Source organism: Malus sylvestris, chromosome 4 (assembly GCF_916048215.2).
Source record: "Malus sylvestris chromosome 4, drMalSylv7.2, whole genome shotgun sequence".
NCBI lineage: Eukaryota > Viridiplantae > Streptophyta > Magnoliopsida > Rosales > Rosaceae > Malus > Malus sylvestris.
Genome location: NC_062263.1, coordinates 14,398,772 through 14,425,230, shown reverse-complemented (window position 1 = coordinate 14,425,230; position 26,459 = coordinate 14,398,772). Strand labels below are relative to the sequence as shown.

Here is a 26,459-nt window from a genome sequence, read left to right as displayed (position 1 = left end):
TGCGGAGTCTGTGGGCTAATTCCGAGAGCAAGGCAAGTTTCCTAGCTCAACCGTTGTGAATCCGAAATGTGGCTTTGAATCTGCCAAGGCAATCATCCTAAGGAATGGAAAACAAGTGGGAACAGCCCCCCAACCATCCACAAATGAGGTGGAAGAGTTAATAATTGAGGAGGAGGAGCAAAGCATGCCCACGGCAAGGGAGGAACTCCCATTGCTGCAAGTCCCCATAGCTCCTAAGCCATCCAATCTGTCCAATAAAGGTAAGAACGTGTCCAATTCCATTCCTACTAATGATTTTCCTTTGAATGTCCCTTTTCCTAGTAGGTTCAAGCAAACAAAGAAAGAGGAAGCTGAAAAGGACATTCTAGAGACATTTAGGAAAGTTCAAGTCAATATCCCTCTTTTGGATGCAATTAAGCAAGTACCAAGGTATGCTAAATTTTTGAAAGAGATTTGCACCACTAGGAAGAGGATTTCGACCAAGGAGGTTGTAAAGGTAAGTGAAAATGTCTCAGCCATCTTGCAACCCAAACTACCCCCTAAATGCAAAGATCCGGGTAGTTTTACAATTCCTTTTGTCATTGGTAATACTAGGTTTTAATCTGCCATGTTAGACTTAGGGTGCATCCATAAATGTCATGCCATATTCGATTTATGCATCTATGAACCTAGGAGAGTTGAAAAATGATGGTGTGATTATACAATTAGCCGATAGATCTAATGCCTATCTGAATGGAGTTTTGGAAGATGTTTTAGTGCAGGTTAATCATTTGATCTTTCCGGTGGATTTCTACGTGCTTGAGATGGATGAATCAGACCATGCCCCGTCATTGCCCATCCTCATTGGAAGGCCATTCATGAAAACGGCTCGAACAAAGATTGATGTGTTTAATGGAACATTGACGATGGAGTTTGATGGGGAAGTTATTAATTTCAATCTTTCTGATTCTATGAAATATCCTAGTGAGAATCATTCATGTTTTTCTATTGATGTAATTGACTCTTTGGCGCAGGACCATTTTGACAAATTGAACGACGATGCACTTGAATTGGTCATTGCACGAGGAATGGACAAGCAAAACGTTGAAGCAACAACCATGGGAACCCACGGCATGCATGGACACTCTTTTTCCATGCCCCCTAGTGATGAGGTCATTGAGATGGTGACTGCCCTTGAGTCATTGCCACCACAAACTGGTAAGTTTTTGGACCCAATTTTAAGTTCAGTTTCGGCTAATAAGATGCTTCCCTCAGTTGTGCAGCCACCTACACTTGAACTTAAGCCATTGCCTAGTCACTTGAAGTACGTTTACTTGGGAGAGGATGAGACATTGCCCGTTATCATCTTCATTTCACTCACGGCACAAGAAGAAGGTAAGTTAGTGAGGGTGCTAAAGGAGTACAAAACAGCAATTGGATGGACGTTGGCCGACATCAAAGGAATTAGCCCCACAACTTGCATGCATCACATACTTTTGGAAGAGGGGTCTAAAACATCTCGCGAGGCTCAACGCCGACTCAACCCTCCTATGATGGAAGTTGTGAAGAAAGAAGTCATCAAGCTTTTAGATTGTGGAGTTATCTATCCAATCTCAGATAGTAGGTGGGTTTCACCCGTTCAATGCATTCCGAAGAAATCCGAAGTGACGGTGGTAGCAAATGCGGAGAATGAACTTGTACCTACTCGCATTCAAACCGGTTGGCGAGTGTGTATCGACTATAGGAAGCTAAACGCCACTACAAGGAAGGATCACTTTCCTTTGCCATTCATTGATCAAATGCTTGAGAGGTTAGCCGGTTACGCTTTTTATTGTTTTCTTGATGGTTATTCTGGTTATAATCAAATTGTCATAGCACCCGAGGACCAAGAAAAAACCACTTTTACATGCCCTTTTGGTACATTTGCTTATCGTCGCATGCCTTTTGGTTTATGTAATACACCTGCCACATTTCAAAGATGCATGATGAGCATATTTTCTGATTATGTTGAGAAAATAATTGAGGTTTTTATGGATGATTTTAGCATCTTTGGTGATTCGTTTGATGGTTGTTTGCATAATCTTAGCTTAATTTTAAAACGTTGCATTGAAACTAACCTTGTTCTTAATTGGGAGAAATGTCATTTCATGGTTAAACAAGGCATAGTTTTGGGCCATATTATCTCTTAAAATGGTATTGAGGTTGATAAGTCAAAGATAGATCTTGTGCGTCACTTACCCTCTCCTACTTCGGTTAAAGAGGTTCGTTCTTTTCTTGGCCATGTAGGTTTCTATCGTAGGTTCATCAAAGATTTCTCAAAGGTGGCACAACCTCTTTGCCGACTCCTACAAAAAGATGTGACGTTTGAGTTTAATGAGGCATGCACGGCATCATTCAATCAACTCAAGGAGTTGTTGACCACGACACCAATCATTGTCCCACCGGATTGGAGCCTACCTTTCGAGCTTATGTGTGATGCGTCCGATTATGCTTTAGGAGCTGTTTTGGGACAAAGGAAGGACAAGAGGCCGCATGTCATCTACTATGCCTCACGGACGTTGAATGATGCGCAGTTGAACTATTCCACTACGGAAAAAGAACTTCTTGTCGTTGTTTTTGCTTTAGATAAGTTTAGATCATATTTAATTGGTACTAAAGTAATTGTTTTCACTGACCACACAGCTTTGAAGTACTTGCTCATTAAAAAGGAAGCCAAGCCGCGACTAATTCGTTGGATGTTGCTACTTCAAGAGTTCGATATTGAGATTCGTGACAAGATGGGAAGTGAGAACGTGGTGGCTGACCACCTAAGCCGCATGGTGCATAATGAGGAGTCCCTACCCATTACCGAGACATTCCCCGATGAACAATTGTTGTCCATAAAGGTAAGTGAGCCTTGGTATGCCGATTTGGTTAATTTTTTGGTGTCAAAACGAATTCCTAGCACTTTCACTAGGCACCAACGTGATAAGTTAAAGCATGATGCACGGTTTTATGTGTGGGATGATCCATATTTATGGAAATTTTGCCCGAATCAGATTGTACCTCGATGTGTGCATAATTCTGAATTTCATTCTATTCTACGCTTTTGTCATACATATGCATGTGGTGGGCACTTTGGCACGCAAAGAACAGCCCTCAAGGTATTACAATGTGGATGCTATTGGCCTAGTATATTCAAGGATTTTAGAACTTTTTGCTTAACATGTGATAAATGCCAAAGAATGGGTAACATAGGTGCTAGGGATCAAATGCCGCAAGTTTCTATCCTTAATGTTGAAATTTTTGATGTTTGGGGAATTTATTTTATGGGTCATTTTCCTTCCTCGTATGGTTTCATGTATATTTTGCTTGCGATTGATTATGTGTCGAAATGGGTGGAAGCTAAAACCACCCGGACGAATGATTCTAAAATGGTTGCAGATTTTATTAGAACTAACATTTTTGCAAGGTTTGGAATGCCACGTGTCATCATAAGTGATGGAGGATCTCACTTTTGTAACCGCACCATTGAGGCGTTATTGAGGAAATACAATGTCAACCATAAGGTTTCTACACCTTACCATCCTCAAACAAATGGCCAAGCCGAGGTTTCCAACCGTGAGATCAAACAAATTCTAGAGAAGACCGTTGGGCCTACAAGGAAAGATTGGAGCTTATGGTTAGATGATACACTTTGGGCATATCGTACGGCGTACAAGACACCCATTGGAATGTCCCCATTTAGGCTCATCTATGGCAAGCCATGCCATCTCCCTGTTGAATTGGAACACAAAGCTCATTGGGCTGTCAAGAAGTTCAATACGGACCTAAATGCCGCAGGAAGTCATAGGAAGTTTCAATTAAATGAACTTGATGAGATAAGGCATGAGGCGTATGAGAATGTTAGCATTTACAAGGAGAAGACCAAAGCTTTCCATGATAAGATGATTCGAGGCAAAACATTCTCCATAGGGCAGAAAGTGCTATTGTTCAATTCCCGTTTACGGTTGTTTCCCGGTAAGTTACGTTCTAAGTGGATTGGACCGTTTGTTATTACTAATGTTTTTGTTCATGGTGCAGTCCAAATCCAAAGCTTGAAAACGGGACATGAATTCAAGGTGAATGGGCACCGATTGAAGCCCTATTATGAGCACTTTGAGGAGCAGGCCGTGGAGGACATCTCCCTGCATGCCGTGGGCTCCAATGAGGAGTGAATGAGTTCTTTGTCTGGCTGCACGACGTTAAAGAAAGCGCTTCTTGGGAGGCAACCCATGCATTCAACAAAGGAAGACCAAGGAATCATTCCAATTCCAGATTTGCGTTCCTCAACCCTTCTCTTTGTTGTTTATTTCGTTTCTGCCATGTTTATTATGTTAGTTGCTGTTTGTTTGTTTACTTGTTATTTGTGTTAGTTTATGCTTGAAACATTGAGGACAATGTTTGATTTAAGTGTGGGGGGGGGGGGGTAACCAAAGTGTTTTGATGCAAATTCGTAGGGTTGTATCACCCATAATTTCCAATGTTGTTCCTTGCTGTTTTTAGGCTGTTTTGATGCATTTTAGTGTGTTTTACATAAAAATCCGAAAATCCTAGAAAAAATTTGAAAAAATGTTTTGAAAAAACCAAAAAGAGTCGTTTTAAAGTTGTTTTGTGTAGTTGTTTGTGTCTTAGGGTACCTTCCAACACAATGATGAGGATTCGGTTTTTAATTGCATGACTGTTAAAGAGAGTTGTAAACATGGATGAAAGTTTGATTTACTCTTTGGTTTATGCTTGGTTGTGGTTATAACTTATGAATTCATATGTAATCACAAAGGAAAAATTAGTTTTTGTAACATGCTTGAAGGAAGGAACTCAAACTAACGCTACAACCTTGTGAGACTTGAGCCTAAACGTTTATTTGGAGAGTTAATAATCTGTGCATTGTTGTTTTCTAAAGTCGTTGCATGATCTCATTATTCTTTGCTTGGTTACTACTTAAAAGGCGTTTCATCATTTAGTTCCAAACACTAGAACTCATGCCCATTTCATTCAAAGCATGCTATTGATTTGCATAACACATATTCAAGATGAAGTTGTGTAGTGACCACCATTTAAGCCAAATTGTCGTGTCCCCCATGTTCATTTGTTTTGTAGGTTTTAACCCCGTTGAGCCTTGTTTAGCCTATATTGTTTGTTAACCCACATTATCCTCACCTAGCCTAGATTAGGACCATCCATACCCTTGTACTTGAAGCATAGTAAAGCATGACTCAAGATGAATTCCTTTTGATCAATATTTTGCAGAAAACAAGTGTGGGGGAAGGGATGTATGTGAGTGCCTAAGTCTTTCATGTGGGACGGGTTAGAAAAGAAAAAAAAAAAAGAAATTTCGTGGAAAATAGCAAGAAAAAAAAAAGAAAAGTTGTGAAAAATATGAAAAAGAGTTGAAAAAGATGTAAAATTGAGCTTTTAAGTGTTGATTGTTGAAGAAAGGGTCCAAAAAATTGAATTCGACCCTAAGTTTTGCATGAATCTTCCCTTGTGTTTAAAAGTTGAATTATGCGCTCTAAAGTGAATTCTAAGTTTCGATTTCATTGCTTTGCTTGTTATTGCTTAAAGAACCTTTGTTAGCCCTATCCGTTCTTTGTTAGCCAATACCCCAAGCCCCGTTACAATCCTTGACTTTAATCTTAAGTGTTGTGTGTTTCAATTTGTGGAGTTTAGAATTGGTATGAGCATATGGTGTCACTGGTTCTCGCATCTAAGTAGTAGCATTCATTCATGAGATCATATCTAAATGCTTATTAACTCCAGAAATTGCTTCCTTTGTTATACATTTATGTGAGCGTTCGTTTTTATGTCTACATCAATCTTCTCACATATAACTAGTATAGGGTGTGTAGTTAGAAAATCTGAGTGAAAATTGAGTGCATATCTTGTAAGGAATTGAGCAAATTCTCTAAGGCATGTTACTACATTCAAAACATCGTTTTAATTGGTTAAATGTGAACTAGTAAGTAGTGACTATGATTAAGTATGTGTTTAAGTGTGAAGATGACTAAAATATGTGGGAATGATGATTTTTAATATGTCATATGCATTGGAAATCCCTAAGGTAAACGTTGGAAGGTTCAGGTTTTGTTTGTTTGTTTTGTTTCGTTTTGTTTTTCTTTTGTTCTTTGTTTTGCTCGAGGACTAGCAAAAGCTAAGTGTGGGGGAATTTGATAGGAGCATATTTATGCGCCTTAGTTAGCTAGTTCTTCTGCATTTCCATTGTGTTTTCTTAGTTAAAGTAGTCTTTTAAGCTATTTTCATGTGTTTTCAGGTTTTAAGGGCATATTATACAAAATGATGCAAATTGGAGCTTTTTGGAGCAAAAGTGAGCTTAGAGTGAATAGCACATGCTTGGAACAAAAGATTTGGACGAAATTGAAGATTTGAATATTTGAGGATTCCTAGTCCAAGAAGGATTCCTAGTCCAAGAAAGAGTCCTAATTGAAGAAGGATTCCTAATCAACGAGGGATTCCTAGTTGAAGATGGATTCCTAGAAGAATGAAGATTCCTACTCAAACAAGGTTTCCTACTTGAAGTAGGAAAGTTAAGCCTAGAAGTTGCTATTTTGGGTTGATCTTTCCTAAACCTAAATGGCCTTAAGTTTCAGCAAAATTAGAAGGTTCCTAAGCGTTGGAAGACACAAAGAGAGGTTGGAGAGCATTTCCTTATCCTTGACGTGGGTTAGGGCATGTTTCCTTTTGGTTTTAGGCTTCTAGAAGCCCTATCCTTATCCTTTATCTGCCGCACCTTTAGGCATTTTCCCTTGAAAATTCTGATTGTTTAAACCTTTTTCCTTGTGGATTTAGGTTATCCAAGTCCATATCTGATTACCCTAGGGTTTTAAGTGCCTATATATACTCTCATTCACCCCTTGGTTGAATTACCACCTCTCATACACAACAATTCACGCCAGAAATTCATCCCCTACCTTTGCCACAGCCTTCCACCACCATTCTCCAAAATTTCTGCCAAAAATCACCCCTTGCCGCACCACCCATCCATCCTAAACACCACCATACATCCCCCATCCATTCTACATCATTTAATAACCCAAAAACCTGTCCAAAGTCTCTGTGTCGCAGCAAGGAGGAAGGAGGAATCGTGGATGCACCTGCTGCGAAGTTGGAGTGTTTTAGGTGTTCTCTTTCCTTGGATTTCAATGTTTAAACTTATTTATCTTTGCTTTGTGCGTATAAGAAACTAAACTCCCCCTTGGCTAGGGGGGGATTCGAAACCATGTTTATGCTTGCTATATGATTTTATTACTTCTAATTGCGTTTCATAAGTTGTGAATTCAATTTACTTATCTATATGAATTAAAACTAATTTGTGTGCGTTGGTTGAGAGTGTACGCTTAATTTTTATGCATAAGTTTGATGCTAGGATATAAGGGAATTTCACCTAATCGTTACGAACTTATATTCTGAAGGATTTATTTTGAAAAACATGTTCATTTGAGCAACATCATATAGCATGCAATTAACAATTAAAGGCGGAATCATGCTTGCATGCACTCAAAAACAAAACATTACCATGAAATTCAAAGCCTAGTAGATTGGTGAACCAATAATCAACTCAAAACAAAGTGAGTTGAAATTATTACCTTTGTAGATTCCTCTTTGCATAAGCAAAGGCTAATCACCCAAAGAGATAGGGCCTTCATTCCTTGCTTCTTAGATCCATGGATTTGGATGGAAAAATAGGTTTCTCCAAGTTCCCAAAATAGGGAACCTCTAAGTCTCTTCACCAAGGTTTGATTGTAGAAGAAAATGAGTGACCTTGGAGTAGTAGGATTGCTAGATGTACCCTCCAAGGTGTTGGCCTCTTTAGAGAGAAAATGGAGAGACAATTCTCACCAATTTTCCCCCAAAATAAACCCTTAATCACTTAATGAATATTTGGCTATAAAGTCATTTATATAGTCACTTCTTTAAGTGACCTAAATAACCAAAACCCTAATTCATCACCATATGGCCGGCCACCTAAGGAATTTTGGGCTTTTGGGCTTTAATGAATCTTTATTTATTAAATTGTCATACAACTTAAGTTAATGGGCTTGACGTTCGAAGCCCATTAGGCCTTAAGGTCCAAAACTATCCCGAAGTCTTTAACGAACTTATTCGTTTGATTAATTAACATATTAATTAATCCTTGCCATAAATAAATGATTAAACCATTTAATCATTCTTACTCATTTCCGTTTAATCTCCAATCTCTACCTTTTATGGTGTGCGATCCATTAGGTTCCTTTTAGCGAGGTAGTGGGCGATTAAAACCATTTTACATCGATTGTGAATTGAAACTATTTTCAATTCTCCCTTTAGTGATTACACACGTTTAGGGCTTCCACAAACCATGAGTGACACCTAGCAGCATATCATGGTTACCCAAGCTAATCAGAAGAGGATAGAGAACCTATTCAGTTCGGGATTACAAATGCAATACGGTCTTTCTCTAATCTAATACTCTTGACCACATTGTTTGGTATGATAGTTTATTTACTCATGTCTACTATCCAATGTAAATCGTTTGCTTATATGATTTCCTTGAATGTGATTTGGAACGCATTCCCTAATCTCATTCATACTCTGGCCAGAGATTCCAAATCATATCATAGAGTATTCTCCCTCAACTGTTTGAAGGTTAGAGATCCCTTGTTGCGCATTCACTTGTCTCCATAGCTAAGTGGCTTAACCCCAACGATGCCGTGGACACCCCGAGGGGGTGACTTTGACATAATCAAAGATCAAGGACTTAACCACAAGACAACTGTGATGCCTCAGGTCAAAGGACTACTTTGCATTATCCCAACCATGAGTTCTTATGTGACATGGAATATGAGAACTCTTCGTTGATCACGTTCAGTGTACTCATTCTCTATTGAGCACCTACGTACTTGTCTTGATGTCACACACACCAATGACTCGAGACTAATCACTCTCCCTGAAAGAAGACATAGTACGTACCGATCTTTACGGACTGTCAATGCCCAATTGACAATCCTATGATCAGGAACATTTAGGATGTGTCTACGAAAGAATGGTCTCATGAATCTAACTTCATTAGATTACATTCTCCCAATCACATATTCCTTGGACTTTATCGTTTAAGCATATAACATTTATATGAGACGGCTCAAACAATAATGTATGCCCTTTATATGTAAAACTAGATTAGTTTAACATGTGAAATGTCCGTAAAGTATCATCACATGATTGGCTTTAGGGCACATTTCCAACATATTCGAAAGTAGTAAAGGTTGTTGATCACAATCATGTTAAGTAAATTCTTGGCATAAGTTTCATGCAATTCATAGTAACGAGTGCCTCACCAATGCTTATGATTTTCATAGAACTTAATGATCTCTGCTTGTATCTTTGTTATGCAATTCATGCAGGGAACTTGTGAGGAATGCTTTGGGTTGTCGTATGCAATTCATCCAATTCGATAACTTTAGGAAAATCTGAGGGTTAATTAGTGCAATTCACGGTTAGTCTGGGGTGTTGGGAATTCATGGTTTATTGAAAAGCAATTGGAAATTGTTTCGTATGCAAGTGTGACATGTGTGTAGAAGAACCCCTTAGCGAGCTTTCCATCCATTCAATTTAACCAAATTCGTTTTAGAATCTGTTCAAATTACAAAGTTTTGTTTTTGTTTTCAATTTTCGTCAAAACTCAATCCCCATTTATTTTAAAGTGTTAGATTAGTTAGAAATCAATTTAGTTTGTGTTTTTAAGTGTCTTGAGTCAAGTTATAACCTATTTTCGTCCAAATTGTGTTTTGTGTTCAAAACTGCCCATAAAGTGTTTTTAAGGCAGTTTTGAGTGTTTCTGGGCTGTTTTGAGTCTTTTGGTTTGTTATAGTGTTTTAGAGTTTAGTTTTGCATTCTTTGAGTCTAGTTTAGTGTTTTAAACTTTGTTTTTACGTTTTGAGTCAGTTTTCAAGTGATTTAGCAACCCCTCCTAATCCCCGGCCTAGAACGATCCCTACTTACATACTTTGCTACAATTGATAAAAAGAGGGTTTAATTTGTGTGCTTATATATTTCGCATCAGAAGCCAATGAGCTCCCAAAAGGCCTCACGCTAGGTAAAGATGAGAATATACATATAAGGCTTACATGATCCACACCCATGGGAGATGTGAGATGTTACAATACACCCCCCTTAGGGGCCCGAAGTTCTCGTCGGCACACATTCGGCCAGGGATTGGCTATGATACCAAATTGTCACATCCCGGCCTGAGCCCCCACCACATCCCGGGCTCGACTCCACCGTAGCACGATATTGTCCGCTTTGGGCCTCGACCACGCCCTCACGGTTTTGTTTTTGGGAACTCACATGAGAACTTCTCAGTGGGTCACCCATCATAGGATGGCTCTCTTGCGAACTCGCTGAATTTCGAAGTTCCGATGGAACCCGAAGCCAATGAGCTCCCAAAAGGCCTCGTGCTAGGTAGAGATGAGAATATACATATAAGGCTTACAAGATCCACACCTCTGGGCCATGTGAGATGTTACAAAGAAAACCTTAACAACAAATTTGTTGCTGCTGTAACTTAATTTAAAATTCTCGAATTCTCGTATTTGTTTGGTTAATTCTGTTGATACATAAGAGATAATCTTATCAACAGTCCATCACGTGTGACAAACATATGCTCAACGATTAAATAAGGTTGTAAGTACTAAGTAGATAGGACAAAATTCTTTCCTATTTTGTTCCTTATTGTAAATAGGGTTGTAAGTAAATTTCCTATTTTATAACTTTCTACATATTTTACACAATTCTAAAACACGCAGCATAGCATGGGCACTTCTTGCTAGTTACTTATATGCTCAAGTGGTTGGTTTGGAAGAGCTTAAATGTTGGCAAGTAAATGATAATTGCGCATATATGGCGCGTTGCCTCGAATGTTGGTTATCCAATTACTACAACAACTTTTCCTATGTTTGTGAAGAATCTTTTGCATTTTTTTTTGGGTGCACGAGTTTACAAGGATTTTAATATGAGCCGTTCAAATGCATCCAAGGGCTATTATGATGCCACGTATTAAATGAAATCAATTATATATATATATATATATATAATTTTTTGTTTTTTTAATCTCCAATCTTCAATTTTAGAGTATCTCGAATGTTTGTCCTCAAATGAGTCCCTACCACCATATTACCCTTTAAATGAGGAACAAAAGTCTCTAAGAGTATTTCCACCACTAAAAAGTTCCCTAGGCAATAGTCAATTCAATCCACCCAAATGAATAGTAACTGCCTATAATGAATTGTAATTGTCCAAGTGCATCTCCACTCCTAAACTGAATTGCTTAGGCAATTCATATTTAAATATTATTAATTTTTTTTAATAAAATCATAAAAAATAATTTTATTTTTAAATTTAAAATAGGATTTTTAACCAATCTTGTCACACCATGTGTCATTATTCAAAAGTACAATTGTTGTGGATAGATTTCCGAAATTACATAAAGTACTAAAAATAAATACAAAATTACATAAAGGACTAAAATAATAAATACGAATTACAACGCAATGTAAATGGAAAATTATAGGTGTCGATTTAACAACAAATTTCCTAGTAATCACCATACCAATTTGTGGTTCTAGGATCTGTGTTGCTAGGACCCTCTCTATTTGTTTCCTCGTTTCTTGCACACCTCCTTCGCACCACGTCCTATTTTTCCGATGTCCAAAAATATTTAGAATTCGGAAACATTCCTTCTAGAGGCTTGTTCGTAGTGTCATTATCTTGTTGAGCCATCCTTTCTTCTTTAAGCATCTCCCTTTCTTGTTTAAGTGGTTCCCTTTGTCTCTCATTAGCCACATCATGTCTCTCAGTAGCCGCTACATGGTTGAGCGCCCAACATTCTGTGCCATACAGCATCGTCGGCCTTATTTGACACACCCCGATCCTAGAATCAAGGCGTGCTGGCCGTCACGTGAGTGTAACGTAGCCAAAAGTGCGACACGGAAGCAAGATATAACAGAAATATGAAGGAATTTAAACCAACCACTAGCAGCAAAGAGAGAGTTATAAAGTAAAACACACGAATTTAGAGCGTAGGTCTAAGTGCAGTTAAGTAGGACCATAAATAAAGTACAACACCCGCAGGTGAGTCCTACATGCAGTACGTCTGTCAGAATGCTGAAAAAGACCTCGAGAGCCACCAACTGCTAACTAGAACCTGGAGGGGCGCAAAACAAAGATGAGTGGGTCAGTAAAACCAAAGATTTTCCAAAACATTTCATTTAAAACATTTCTAACCCCTCTCTGTAAAACCTGTATATTTTCCCAGAAAAATAGTATATAAACATATATATATACATAAATCATCAAAATTCAGTTTACCATCTATCAACATAACATCTCAGGAAGAATATGCCATGCCATGCCAAAATATAATATGAATGCATCAATATAATCAGGTGAAATAATAAATCAACCGGAGACCCTGCAGTGGTCCTGTACAGCTGATTCTATTGCTCAATATCCATCAAGCTGGAGTCACCAACTATGACCTGTACGGCCCTGCCGGAGTCACCAACCGTGACCTGTACGGCACTACACTGCACATAAGTCGGAACTACCTAAAGTAGTCTGTACGACTAAGATGGTGAAATAATATGCTCTAGTGCTTCTCTCATCAATCATCTGTGCACATAATCTAAAGTCACCCACCAGTCAGAACCCTTCTAACGGTCTGTACGATTGGCATGTCGGAACCACCTCTAGTGGTCTGTACGACATCTACCTACTTGGATCCAAGGCGAGCGTGCGGTGTGGTGAATACTATAAGCACTAATACCAAAGGTGCAGTTTATGAGCTCTCAACGCAATCACATCATCATTCATTCATATAAACCATATAAACTCACCTGATACTCACCTGTGCGTTCACAGCGTCAATTCACATATATATGCATCAATTATCAATTTAAATATCTCAACAATTGCATGCATGGCAATTTAAATCATATTTTCATATAAACGCATTTTCTGGGAAAAACTGTAGTATATAGGTAATACGAAAACAAAACTGCCTACTTACTGATAAGTAGATGGGTCGTAACCCCCGTGACGTCCCTGGATGCGCTCGTCCTCGGGATAGGTGTCACCTATATGCGAAACAACTATAAAATCATTAATTTAAACACATGACCAACAATTCGAAATAACTTCTCATACGATGCTCAATTTGGGTATATGAATATACCACATCGACCTACTTGACGTCACGGACGTCGAGAAATTTTTAGATAAATTTTTGGAGGCCGCACGCGCCCCGACATGCCTGGACAGGCACGGGGACACGCGCCCCCACGCGCATCATCCCTAACCTCGGCTCGCCGGACTGAACTTTTCGGCGGTCGGTTTCCGGCCAACTTGAAACTCCTTGTTCTCCTTCGTTTCTCAACCATTTTCTTCGTATTTTATATCAAAATGATGCCCCAAACATGTAGAATCACGATACACTACTTTAAAGCTCCAAAAACAACTAAATCTCACCGAAAAATTCCAAGAAAAACCGGCCAAACTCAAACCTAGTGATCCCGACGTCCAAAACCTTCAAACGAAGCACTCCGAGCTTCCTTGGGACCTCACTAAGCTCACTATAAGCTTAGAATTCCCTGAAACACAACATTTCACGTGTGCATGAACAGTGACAAAAAATGAGGGTTCGGGTTTCACGTTATTTCGAAGGTTTCACCATCTAAAATTAGTACCATTCAACTTAGGACGACGAAAGGATGAAGAATCTTACCTCAATAGCATCGATCCGCTGAGTTTTGGAGGGTTTTGGGTGAGGTTTGTACGATATGGGTGCGAGAGAGAGAGAGAATCGTGAGGGAGGAGAGAGACAGAGTGATACGGGAAGAGGAAGAGAACAAGAAGTGTGTGAGGTGTCCACACTAAATCCTCACCATCCATCCAATTCCCTAACCACATAATTCCAAAACCAAATTTTAATCTCAAAACTTATAAAATTAATCCAAATAACGTCACACACACGTACCTTAGCCCCCGCTAAGGGCAAATCTGACATTTCACGTCATTAATAAGAAAATCTCGGGACGGGCTGTGACATTATTGCCCTTTTATAAAATTTTACCTTGAGCTTCAGTGGCATACGGCGGTCACACAACACGCCAAATGCACTCTTCCACTTCATCCATCCAGCTTGTAGTCTATGGTTGAGGTTTCCATCTAATTCTCTGTTCTTTTGCAAGATAGATCATAGGTAGCGAAAACGGTCGCTCTTTTGTACTTCCTAATCTTTGATCTTCACCCTTAACTCATTTAGGCCTCCATTTGCATTGAACTTGCACTCCATATATTCTGTCTTTGATCGGCTTAGGCGAAGACCTCCATTTACCCCTTCCTGAGTTTCATCTATCAACACTATATCGTTTGCGAAAAGCATACACCAAGGAATATCATCTTGAATATGTCCCGTTAATTCATCCATTACCAATGAAAAAAGGTAAGGACTTAAGGATGAGCCTTGATGTAACCCTACAGTTATGGGGAAGCTTTCGGTTTGTCCTTCATGAGTTCTTATGGCAGTCTTTGCTCCATCATACATATTCTTTATGGCTTGGATATATGCTACTCGTACTATTTTCTTCTCTAAAATCCTTCAAATAATGTCTCTTGGGACCCTATTATACGTTTTTTCCAAATTTATAAAGACCATGTGTAAATCCTTTTTCCTATCTCTATATCTTTCCATCAATCTTCATAAGAGATAGATTGCCTCTATGGTTGAGCGCCCTGGCATGAATTCGAATTGGTTGTCTGAAACCTGTGTCTCTTGCCTCAATCTATGCTCAATGACACTCTCCCAGAGCTTCATTGTATGACTCATTAGCTTAATACCTCTATAGTTCATGCAATTTTGTACGTCACCCTTATTCTTGTAGATAGGCACTAGAGTGCTCTTCCACCACTCATTTCGCATCTTCTTCGTTTTCAAAATCCTATTGAAAAGGCCTTGATAGGAGCATATTTATGCGCCTTAGTTAGTTAGTTCTTATGCATTTATGTTGTGTTTTCTTAGTTAAGTTAGTCTTTTAAGCTAGTTTCATGTGTTTTCAGGTTTTAGAGACAAAGTGAGCAAAAGGATGCAATTTGGAGCATTTTGGAGCAAAATTGGGCTAAAATGGAGTTCATGCACATGAAGCACAAGGGATGGACGAATTTGAGGAATTGGTGAAGCTAGGAAGGCGTTTCAAAGTTGAAGAATTGAAGATACAAAGTTTCCTAGTTGAAGAAGGAAATGACTTGAATGAAGGATTCCTAAATGAATTGGGATTCCTAATCACTAAAGGAGTCCTAATTGAAGATGGATTCCTAGATATATGAAGTTTCCTACTCAAGCAAGGTTTCCTACATAAAGAAGAAGAATTAAAGCCAAAGAATCAGCTCAAGATAAGGAGTATTATCCAAAACCTCATCCATAACCTTATCTTAGCTTATCTTATCCAATCAAACCTTATCCTATCCTATCTTATCCTTATCCTAAACTATCCACATTCAGCCACTTAGGAGGGTTTCTAATTAGATTAGGATGCTTAAAATGGGATTTCTAGATGACCTTATCTTATCCTATCAAGATGACACCTAAGAACCTTTCTAGAAGCCTAAAAATCTGCCTTGCATTATCCTTCTAGAACCCTAGATCCTTGCCGCACCTAATTCCTATTTCCCTTGGGATTTTTGGTTTCTAGAAGCCTTATCTTTTCACACTCTTTCTGCTGCACATTATCTCCCAATCCCTTTGGGTTTTTGACTTGTTTTCCTTATAGGATTGGATGTTATTATCCTATGCAATTTAGGCCTTTAAAACCTTGTCCTTTGCTACCTAGGAATGTGAATTTTCAGCCTATAAATACAAGGCCTTGCCGCACCTATTCATTCACCACCCTCTACCAGATTTTCACTACACCATTCACCATTCATACCTCTTGTGCCGTGAGTTTGCAAGGAGAAGAAGGAAGACAACTTGGAGCCGTGCATGCCATTCAAGGAGCTTGGATTGTGGAGCGTTTCTAGGTGTTTTTTATCTTTATGTCAATGTTTAAATTTATTTGTCTTTGTGTATTTGCGAACATGAGGAACTAATTTCTTTTTAGTTAGAGGGGAATTCAAAGCCATGATCATATGTTTTATATGACTTGATTTCTTCCAATTATGATTTCATGAATCGTGAATGTGGTTTACTTATCTATTTGATTGATAACATGTTTATGTATGTTGATTGAGGGTCGACACTTAGTTTGCATGCATGAATTTGATGCTAGAGTATAAGGGAATTTCACCTAATCTTTATTAACTTATATTCATAAGTAGTAAAAGTCGCTAGTCACGATTGTGTTAAGTGAATCCTAGGCAAGAGTAACATGCGTATCCCATAGTTATGAATGCCTCGTCAATGCTTATGATTTCTATTGAACTTAATGATCTTTGATATGTGTCTCTATCATGCGTATTCCATAGTTAGGGTCCTTGATAAGAATAATTTGGTTGTAATGCGTATCCCATTCAATTCAATGAATCTAGGGAAATCTGAGAGTTAATTGGTTAATCTAGTTAATTTGGGGCATTGTCATTCATGGTTCGTTGAAAGAGTAATTGGAGATCGAGTCGTATGCATATGTTTCATGTGTGGAGAAGGAACCTTCTAACTAGCCTTTCCCCATTCTATTTCATCAAAATCGTTTTCATTAAAGTTTGTTTTTAAAGTTTTTGTTTTAAAAGTTAAATTCGTACAAAATCAATCCCCATTTACTTAGTTGAGTCATAATAGTTAGAAATCACTTTAGTTTACGTTTTTAAGTGTCTTAGGTCAAGATAAAACCAATTTTCGTCCAAGATTGAGTCTAGTGTTCAAAACTGCCCAGATTGTGGTTTTAAGGCAGTTTTGAGTGTTTTTGGGCTGTTTTGAATCTTTTGGTTTGTTTTGGTGTTTTAAAGTTTAGTTTTGCATTCTTTGAGTTTAGTTTAGTGTTTTAAACTTGTTTTTACGTATTTGAGTCCGTTTTCAAGTGATTTTGCAATCCCTCCTAATCCCCGGTTTAGAACGATCCCTACTTACATACTTTGCTACAATTGATAAAAAGAGGGTTAATTTGTGTGTCAACATAATTTTCACATCAGGTCTGCGGGCCATGCTATATCCATCTATCCCAAGACTTTCCACACTTTGATCGGTATATCATCTGGGCCCATTGTTTTTCTATGCTTCATCTTTTTCAAAGCTACAACCACTTATTCATTTCTGATTCGGTGGTAAAAGGAGTAGTTTTTACACTCTTCTAAGTTACTCAACTCCCCCAAAGGAGTACTTATTTCATGTCCTTCATTGAAAAGATTATGAAAATAACGTCTTCATTTGTTTTTGACCACATTCTCTGTAGCAAGAGCCTTTCCATCCTCATCCTTGATGCATCTCACTTGGTTTAGGTCCTTTGTCTTCTTTTCCCTTGCTCTAGCTAGTTTATAGATATCTAACTCTCCTTTTTTGGTATCTAGTCGCTTATATATATTGTCATAAGCCATTAGCTTAGCTTATCTCACAGCTTTCTTCTTCTCCTGCTTCGTTATTCTATACCTTTCACCATTTTCATCGGTCATATCCTTGTATAAGGCTTTACAACATTCCTTCTTAGCCTTCACCTTTATTTGTACCTCCTTATTCGACTACTAAGATTCCTTTTGGTGTGGAGCAAAGCCCTTGGACACTCCTAATACCTCTTTTGCTACTTTTCGGATACAACTAGCCATGGAATCCCACATTTGGCTAGGTTCCCCCTCTCTATCCCACACATATTGGGTGATTACTTTCTCGTTGAAAATGACTTGTTTTTTTCCTTTTAGGTTCCACCATCTAGTCCTTGGGCACTTCCAGGTCTTGTTCTTTTTTTTCTCTCTTTTGATATGTACATCCATCACCAACAAGTGATGTTGATTAGCCAAGCTCTCTCCTGGTCTAACTTTGCAATCCTTACAAGTCATACGATCCCCTTTCCTCATTAGAAGAAAATCTATTTGTGTTTTTGACGACCCATTCTTGTAGGTGATCACATGTTCTTCTCTCTTCTTAAAGAAGGTGTTGGCTAAGAGGATATCATATGCCATTGTAAAATCCAAGATGGCTTCCCATCCTCGTTTCTTTCCCCAAAACCATGGCCACCATGAGAACCTCCATAGTTGCATGTCTCCTTGCTCACGTGTCCATTTAAATCTCCTCCTATAAATACCTTCTCCGTCTAAGCAATTCCTTGCACCAAGTCTCCAAGATCTTCCCAAAATTTCTCCCTCAAACTCGTATCCAACCCTACTTGAGGTGCATACGCACTAATCACATTGATGAGTTCTTGTCCTATTACAATCTTGACTGCCATAATTCTATCTCCTACTGATGTGAAAATTTCTTGACACACAAATTAAACCCTATTGATGACAATTGTAGCAAAGATGTAAGTAGGGATCGTTCTAAACCGGGGATTAACTAGGGCTGCTAATCTACTTAAATTAAACTTCAAAGCACTAAACTAGACTTAAAAACACAAGAATAGACTCTAAACTGACCTAAGACACTCAAATCTGCAAAAGTAGATGGAATTGACTCAATTCTAAACCTAACAAGTGATTTGGACGAAATTAAAACTTACTTTAGCTCAAAAGACTAAAAGAAAACAGATTATGACTTAACTAACTCGAAACACACTTAATGTTGGAAATGTGCCCTAAAACCAATCATATGATGATACTTTGCGGACATTTCACATGTTAAACTAATCTAAAGATTATTGTTTAAGCCGTCTCATATAAATGTTATATGCTTAAACGATAAGTCCAAGGAATATGTAATTAGGAGAATGTGATTTAAACAAGTTAGATTACTGAGACCATTCTCTTTCATATACATATCCTAAACGTTCCTGATCATAGGATTGCCAATTGGGCATTGACAGTCCGTTAAGATCACTATGTGTTGTGTCTTCTCTTAGGAAGAGTGACTAGTCTCGAGTCATTGGTGTGTGTGACATCAAGACAAGTACGTAGGTGCTCAATAGAGAATGAGTTCACTGAACACGATCAACGAAGAGTTCTCATATTCATGTCACATGAGAACTCATGGTTGGGATAATGCAAAGTAGTCATTTGACCTGAGGCATCATAGTTGTCTTGTGGTTAGGTACTTGATCTTTGATTATGTCAAAGTCACCCAATCCGCGGGTGTCCACGGCATCGTCGGGGTTAAGCCACTTAGCTATGGAGGCAAGTGATTGCGCAACAAGGGATCTCTAACCTTCAAACCGTTTGGGGGAGAATACTCTATGATATGATTAAGAATCTCTGGCCAGAGTATGAATGAGATTTAGGAAGTCGTTCCAAATCACATTCAAGGTAATCATATAAGCACACGAATCACATTGGATAGTAGACATGAATAAACTATCAAACTAAACAATGTGGTCAAAAATATTGTATTAGAGAAAGACCGTATTGCATTTGTAATCCTAAACTGAATAGGTTCTCCACCTCTTCTGATTAGCTTGGGTAACCATGATATGCTGCTAGGTGTCACTCATGGTTTGTGGAAGCCCTAAACGTGTATAATCACTAAAGGGAGAATTGAAAGTAAGTTTCAATTCACAATCGATTCAAAATGGTTTTAATCGCCCACTGCCTCGCTAAAAGGAACCTAATGGATCGTACACCGTGTAAGGTGGAGATTGAAGAAACAATGGAGATGAGTAAGAATAATTAAATGGTTTAATTATTTATGGCAAGGATTAATTAATATGTTAATTAATCAAACGAATAAGTTCGTTAAAGACCTCGAGATAGTTTTGGACCTTAAGGCCCAATAGGCTTCGAACGTCAAGCCCATTGACTTAAGTTGTATGACAACTTAATGAATAATGATTCACAAAGGCCCAATTAGCCCAATAATACCCTAAGGCCGGCCATTTAGAGATGGAGTGAGTTTTGGACTTATTTACAAGTTTGCCACTCTAATGAATTAAGGTATAAATATGACTTTATAGACAAAATTCATTTAGGGTTTTCTTTTGGGGAAAGGATGAGAACATAAGCTCTCCTTTCTCTCTAAAGTGGCCGGCCTCCTTGGAGGGTTTAGCTAGCAATCCTACTACTCCAAGGTCACTCATTTCTTCTCCAATCTAACCTTGGTGAAGAGACTTAGAGGTTCTCAATTTTGGGAACTTGGAGAACCATTTCATCCATCCAAATCCATAGATCTAAGATGCAAGGAATGAATGCCCTCTCTTTGGGTGATTAGCCTTTGCTTATGCAAAGAGGAATCTACAAAGGTATAATTTCTCAACTAACAAATGTTGTTTTAAGTTGAGTCAAGGTTCACCAATCTACTAGGCTTTGAATTTCATGGTTAATGTTTTGATTTTAAGTGCATACAAGCATGATTCCGCCTTTAATTTGTTAATTGCATGCTATAGATGTTGCTTAAATGAACATGTTTTTCACAAAATTTCCTTCACTTAAAAGACTCAAAACAACACAATACTAACAATTAGACTCAAAACAGATTCTAGGGATTAAAGTGGACGAATTTAAGACTAAACTAAGACTCAACCAATGTTTATGGACTAATTCTAACCTATATTGACTCAAAACACTCTAAAGAACCTAATTAGGGCAGATTCTGACCTAAAAACACAAAATAGAAAAGGGGGTTTGGTTTCTGACAAAATTGAATTAAAACTAAACAAATTGCAAAATAAAGTAAACTAAAACGAAATTGAGATGAATTCAAGGGTGAAAGGCTAGTTAGAGGATCCTTCTCCACACATGAACATGCAACATAAATCGATTTCCGGTATTGTTTCTTTAAACCATGAACGATAATGCCCCAAATTAATCGTGAATGCACAAATTAACTCTCAGATTTCCCTAAATTCATTATTGGATGAATGCATGCGACAACCCAAATCATTCTTCTCAAGTTCCCTATATGAACAGCATGATAGAGATACATTCAAAGATCATTAAGTTCCATGGAAATCATAAGCATTGACAAGGCAATTATAACTATGAACTGCATGATACTCTTGCCAAGAATCTACTTAACACGATTGTGACTAACAATCTTCACTACTTGTAATTATAAGTTCCTAACAATTAGGTGAAAGTCCCTTATAATTTAGCATCAGATTCAAGCATGCAAACTAAATAGGCCTCCTTAATCAACACACAAGAATAAGTTATAAATTAAATAGATAAGTAAATCACAGTCATGTTTTACGAAATAATAACTGAAAGGAATCAATTCATATTAAACATATGTTCATGGCTTCGAATTCACCACTAACTAATAAGAATTTAGCTACACATGTTCATAGCAATTGAAAGCAAATTGAAATAAACATCGAAACTAAAACGAGGGAAGAAAGAACTCTTAGAACTCCCAATGATGCAGGTGGCTTATGCACAAGGTCCTCTTTCATCAATGGAATGCACGACAAGGATCTCCTTCTTCTCCAAAGGGTACAGCAGATATGTATCTTGATGTAGAATGATGTTTTGTGATGTAGAATGGTGTTTAGGGTTGCGACACTAGTGTTTCTAAATGGTATGAAGGGTGGTGACAGATTTAAGCTTAAAACACATATATATAGGCAAGGCAAAACCATAGGGTTAATCAGATTTGGGTTATGAATCAGCACATTAAGAGAATTAGGGCCCTAGGGTGCGGCACAAGGGTTTAAATCCACTAAGGAAAGGGTTTGGCCCAATTAATTTCAGAAAAGAATTTGTATAACCCAAATCCACAAGGAATAAGGCCTAATAAAACAGAATCCACAAAGGAAAAGGGATAGAGGGGTGCATAACTGATTTGGAGGGAATGGGGATTGCTTGCAAGGCAAGGCAAAAGCCTTCTAGAAGGGAAATAGGCGCCACTTTTGTAGGGATTCTAGAAACAATGTGTTTTGTGGCTGATTTGGGATTTCTAGAAAGGAATGCTTCTAGAAATAGGTTCTAGAAATATATATTTAGGTCCTGTTGCAGCTAGGATTAAGGCATGATAAGATTAGGATAGGATAAGATAAGATAAGATAAGATAAGGTTGGATAAGGTTTTGGATAATGTTTCCTTTTTTGAGCTGATTCCTTATCTTCTTTGTCTTGAATTTAATTTCTTCATCTTCTTATCAGATTCCTAGCCTTTTGAACTCCAAATTCGTCCATCCATCTTGGCCCATACATGTGCTATCCAATTAGTGCCCAAAACTGCTCCAAAATGCACTTTCTTGCTAATTTTGTCATTTGGACCTACAAACACATGAAAATAGCTTAAAACACTATAATAACCACAAACTAACTATAAAAGTGCAAGAAAACAAGCTAACTAAGTCGCATAAATATGCTCCTATCACCTACCCTCTTGACATCTAGAACATCTTGGGTCAGAGTCTTGTCCACGATGATGCCAACACCGTTTCTCGTTCTATTTGTGCCCAAATACCAAAGTTTAAAACCTGAGTTTTCTAGATCTTTGCCTTAAGACCAAGCTACTTAGTTTGTTGTAGGCAGATAATACTTATCCTTCTCCTCATCATAACTTCCACTACTTCCATAGATTTTCCCGTTAAGGTTCCTATATTCCACGTTCCTAAACGCATTCTACTATCTTGAACTCTACCCTTCTCTCCTACCTTCTTCATCCTCCCTCGTCTAAAAGGATCAAAGTACTTCTTTTGTGTGTCATGTGTAAAGTTGATAGGAGCATATGGTTCCAAACAACTTTGAGTGGAATCGTTCAAAAGGAAGTTTCTATGACCCCCTTGCTCATTTAACATTGCATCCGAATGCTGATAAAGATACAACGACCCTTGCTCACTTATCATTGTGCTCGGGCCACACAACGCGCCACTTATGGGTGACACCCTAGTTTTAGCGCGATTTTGTTCTGTATTCATTTTCATAAGGATTCGTAACCTAGGAGTGCCGACTGTTGACTACCGCACCACCTAAAAATGCAGTAAAATTAAATCTGCAGTTTGAGATGGGCGATTGTACCACACCATCTTTGATATAAATAAACACTAAGTTAGTAATTAGGAGCTACACCAAACAAGAAATAAAAAATATAAGTAATTGTTATATTGAGAATTAGGAGCAGGCACGGTACTAGTTGATCTTAGTGAGGGTACATTAAGCAGGTGAGGCAGAGAAGGAAGAAGAACAGTAAAATCCTTGGAGGAAGCATTTTTTTGGGCAAAGGGAAATAAGATCTGGTTAGGGTTAGAGAGTCGTGCTGATAACGTGTTATAAATAGGCAAACATTAGAGAGGTAACCTTTGGTAAGGACAGGAGCGAAGCGGGTGCAATGTATCACGCTGTTTAGTTTCGTAACTCTAACACAAAAGGATTGCAGGTAAATAGAGGAAGAGAGGGATACTGATATTATTGCTTTCACTTCTTTTCTTTTCTGTGTATTGTGATCACACGCAGAGTGCTCTTTATATAGAGTCACATCTGTGACAAACCAAAAAGTGAAATGATTGCGCTTTTGAAAACATCACACAATAACAATTACATTACTATTCTCAAGTCTTCCTCACTTTTAGTTAAAGAAAATGGGCATTCATTCCCACAACTTTTACAACAAAGGATTAGAAATAAGGTATTAACATCACCTAGTGCTACAGTGTAATACTGTTTTTCTTCCTTTTATAAGTTCAAATCTTGTAAATGACAAGCTTAATAAAATTTATTTTATTCGTCCTTATTGTGAATATATTGTCGGTGTTCCTTTCCAAAAAAAAAGGTATTATCAATTAACTACTCCACAGCATATGCTTGGCAGCTTGTGCAGTTTTGGATCAAGCATGTATATTACTTGTGAAAGCATCTTTCATACTCCCAAAGAATCCAAAAACACAAATTGGATCAAATGTTACAAAATCAATATCATCTCACGTATCTAGATTCGTATTATGTGTGCTCTTGTGTCACCATATTCCAACCGCCTTAATTGAAGGGAATGCACACACACTAAAACTCCATCTCATATTTTTCATCTAGATTTGGACACTCCAAAATTGCGATTCCAGCCTCCCTATTCACCTTGTCCAGTTCAGCTTGCCACTCCATGAGTTTGGCTTGCCAGAGGGATGCAAAAACACGGACGCAGTTCCCTCAAGAAACTTGTTTTGGAACTTCTTTGGTGCAGTTGCGAAGCTGCAGCAACCAGTTGAGCGGTTGCTCGAGACTCTCAAACCGAATCCGAGTTGCATATTAGGCGACAAATATCTGGCATGGACGGCTTACACTGCAAAAAAATTCGCAATACCAAGGCATTTGTTTGATGGGACTAGTTGCTTCACTCTCTTGTGCAATCATAATATACTAGAGTCCAAGGTCCTGGATAGAATTTCCGGATTGGAGGAACCTTTTTTGGTGCCGGGTTTGCGTGATGAGATCGAACTGACTCCATCCCAACTTCCGGGGCACTTGAATGCAGCTTCCCAAGGTTTCAGAAGTCTCTACCAAGAAATTGAGGAATCTGAAAAAGGAGCCTTTGGGGTAGTTGTCAATACCTTTGAGGAGTTGGAATCAGAATATGTGAAAGAATATAGAAAGGTTGGTGGAGCTAAGGTTTGCAGCATCGGCCCTGTGTCGCTTTCCAACGCGACGGATTTGGACAAGGCTCAGAGAGGAAACACTGCCTCACTTGATGAAAACAAGTGCTTGATGTGGCTCAATTGATGCCTCACAGCGCAGTGGTTTACGTATGCCTTGGAAGCCTCAGCCAAGTCGCAACCCTTCAATTGGTAGAGCTTGGTTTGGGATTAGAAGCGTCGAACCAGCCTTTCATTTGGGTGATTAGAAACAAAACTGAGGAATGGGAAAAATGGTTAGAAGAAGATGGATTTGAGGAGAGGACAAAAGGGAGAGGCCTGTTGATCCATGGTTGGGCTTCACAAGTACTTATTTTGTCACACCCTGCAGTTGGGGCATTTTTGATGCATTGCGGTTGGAATTCAACGTTGGAAGGGATTTGTACTGGGATTCCAATGATATCTTGGCCTCTGTTTGCAGAGCAGTTCTACAACGAGAAGCTCATAGTGCAAGTGTTGAAGATCAGTGAGAGCGTAGGGGCGAAAGCTGTAATTCCACTAGGGGAACAAGGTAAATCCGAGATATTGGTGAAGAGGGGTGAGTTTAAGGAGGTCGTAGACAAAGTGATGGACAAGGAAGGAAAAGAAGCAGAAGTGAAAAGAGAAAGAGCAAGAGAGCTTGCAATTTTGGCCAACAAAGCTACAGAAGGGGGAGGATCTTCTTACCTTAACATGAAACTATTGATTGAAGATATAAGATCCTACAAAACTAGCAACGTTCATTTAGGCTAAGAGTAATGGAATCATATTTTTTGGTTTGTAGTGCTCAAGCATGGCAATAATCATATGCTTCATTACTTTGGTATTTTACGGTGTATTTTAGCCATTTTCTTGTGTGTCAGTCCCCTATTTTTTTTTTGAACAAACGATATTATGTACACTAAGAGGGTGTCGGTGACTTAGCCTGACAATGAGCTACCAATAAAGTGGTTTAAATTCGTTTTTAAAGATAATTGAACTTAAAACTTCTCACTTACCATGTCTTTTAGCCATTTCCTTGTTTGTTAGTCCCGCATTTTCAGTTTTCATTGATTGCACTGGTGGACTTAAGGATTTCAATGTCGGTTGGGTTGAACTTACTACGAAACTTAGTAAAATAAAATATCCAAATTTAGGCAAAATTTAACCGGTTTCGTTTCGTTGATTAAGGGTGCACACTTAGTTTGCATGCATGAATTTGATGCTAGAATATAAGGGAGTTTCATTATCGTTGTGAACTTATATTCATAAGTAGTGGAGGTTGCTAGTCACAATCGTGTTAAGTAAATTCCTGGCAGGAGTATCATGCTCTTCATAGTTACGAATGCTTTGTCAATGCTTATGATTTTCACAAAGCTTAATGATCTTTGATTGTATCTCTATTATGCTGTTCATGTAGGGGATTATTGAAGAATAATTTGGTTGCCGATGCATTATCCATCCAATTCAATGACTTAAGGAAAATCTGAGGGTTAATTAGTGCTGTTCAGGGTTAATCTAGGGCATTGAGGTTCATGGTTTATTGGAAAAGCAACTGGAAATCGTTTTGTATGCAAGTGTGTCATGTGTGGAGAATGACCCTCTAGCTAGCCAATCACCCATACTTTTCCCCAATTTCGTGCAACTTTGTTTCAGTCTTTAAATTACTTGTTTTTACTTTAATTTCGTCCAAAACCCAATCCCCTTTACTTTAGTGTGTCAAATTAGTTAGAATCTGTCTTAGTTTGTGTTTTTAAGTTTTTTGAGTCAAGTTAAAATAAATTTTTGTCCAAAGTCATTCCTATTGTCCAGTTTGAGTCTA

The 26,459-nt window shown here is 38.3% G+C and overlaps 1 protein-coding gene across 1 annotated transcript; it reads left to right on the top strand.

Moving 5' to 3' along the window:
- Positions 1-1,067: 1,067 nt before the first annotated feature.
- Positions 1,068-25,411, top strand: LOC126618140 (UDP-glycosyltransferase 73C4-like). The gene is given in 4 exon segments (XM_050286233.1): positions 1,068-1,197; positions 23,173-23,218; positions 24,113-24,759; positions 24,762-25,411. Coding segments are annotated over 4 exon segments (1,473 nt in total).
- The last annotated feature ends 1,048 nt before the right edge of the window (positions 25,412-26,459 follow it).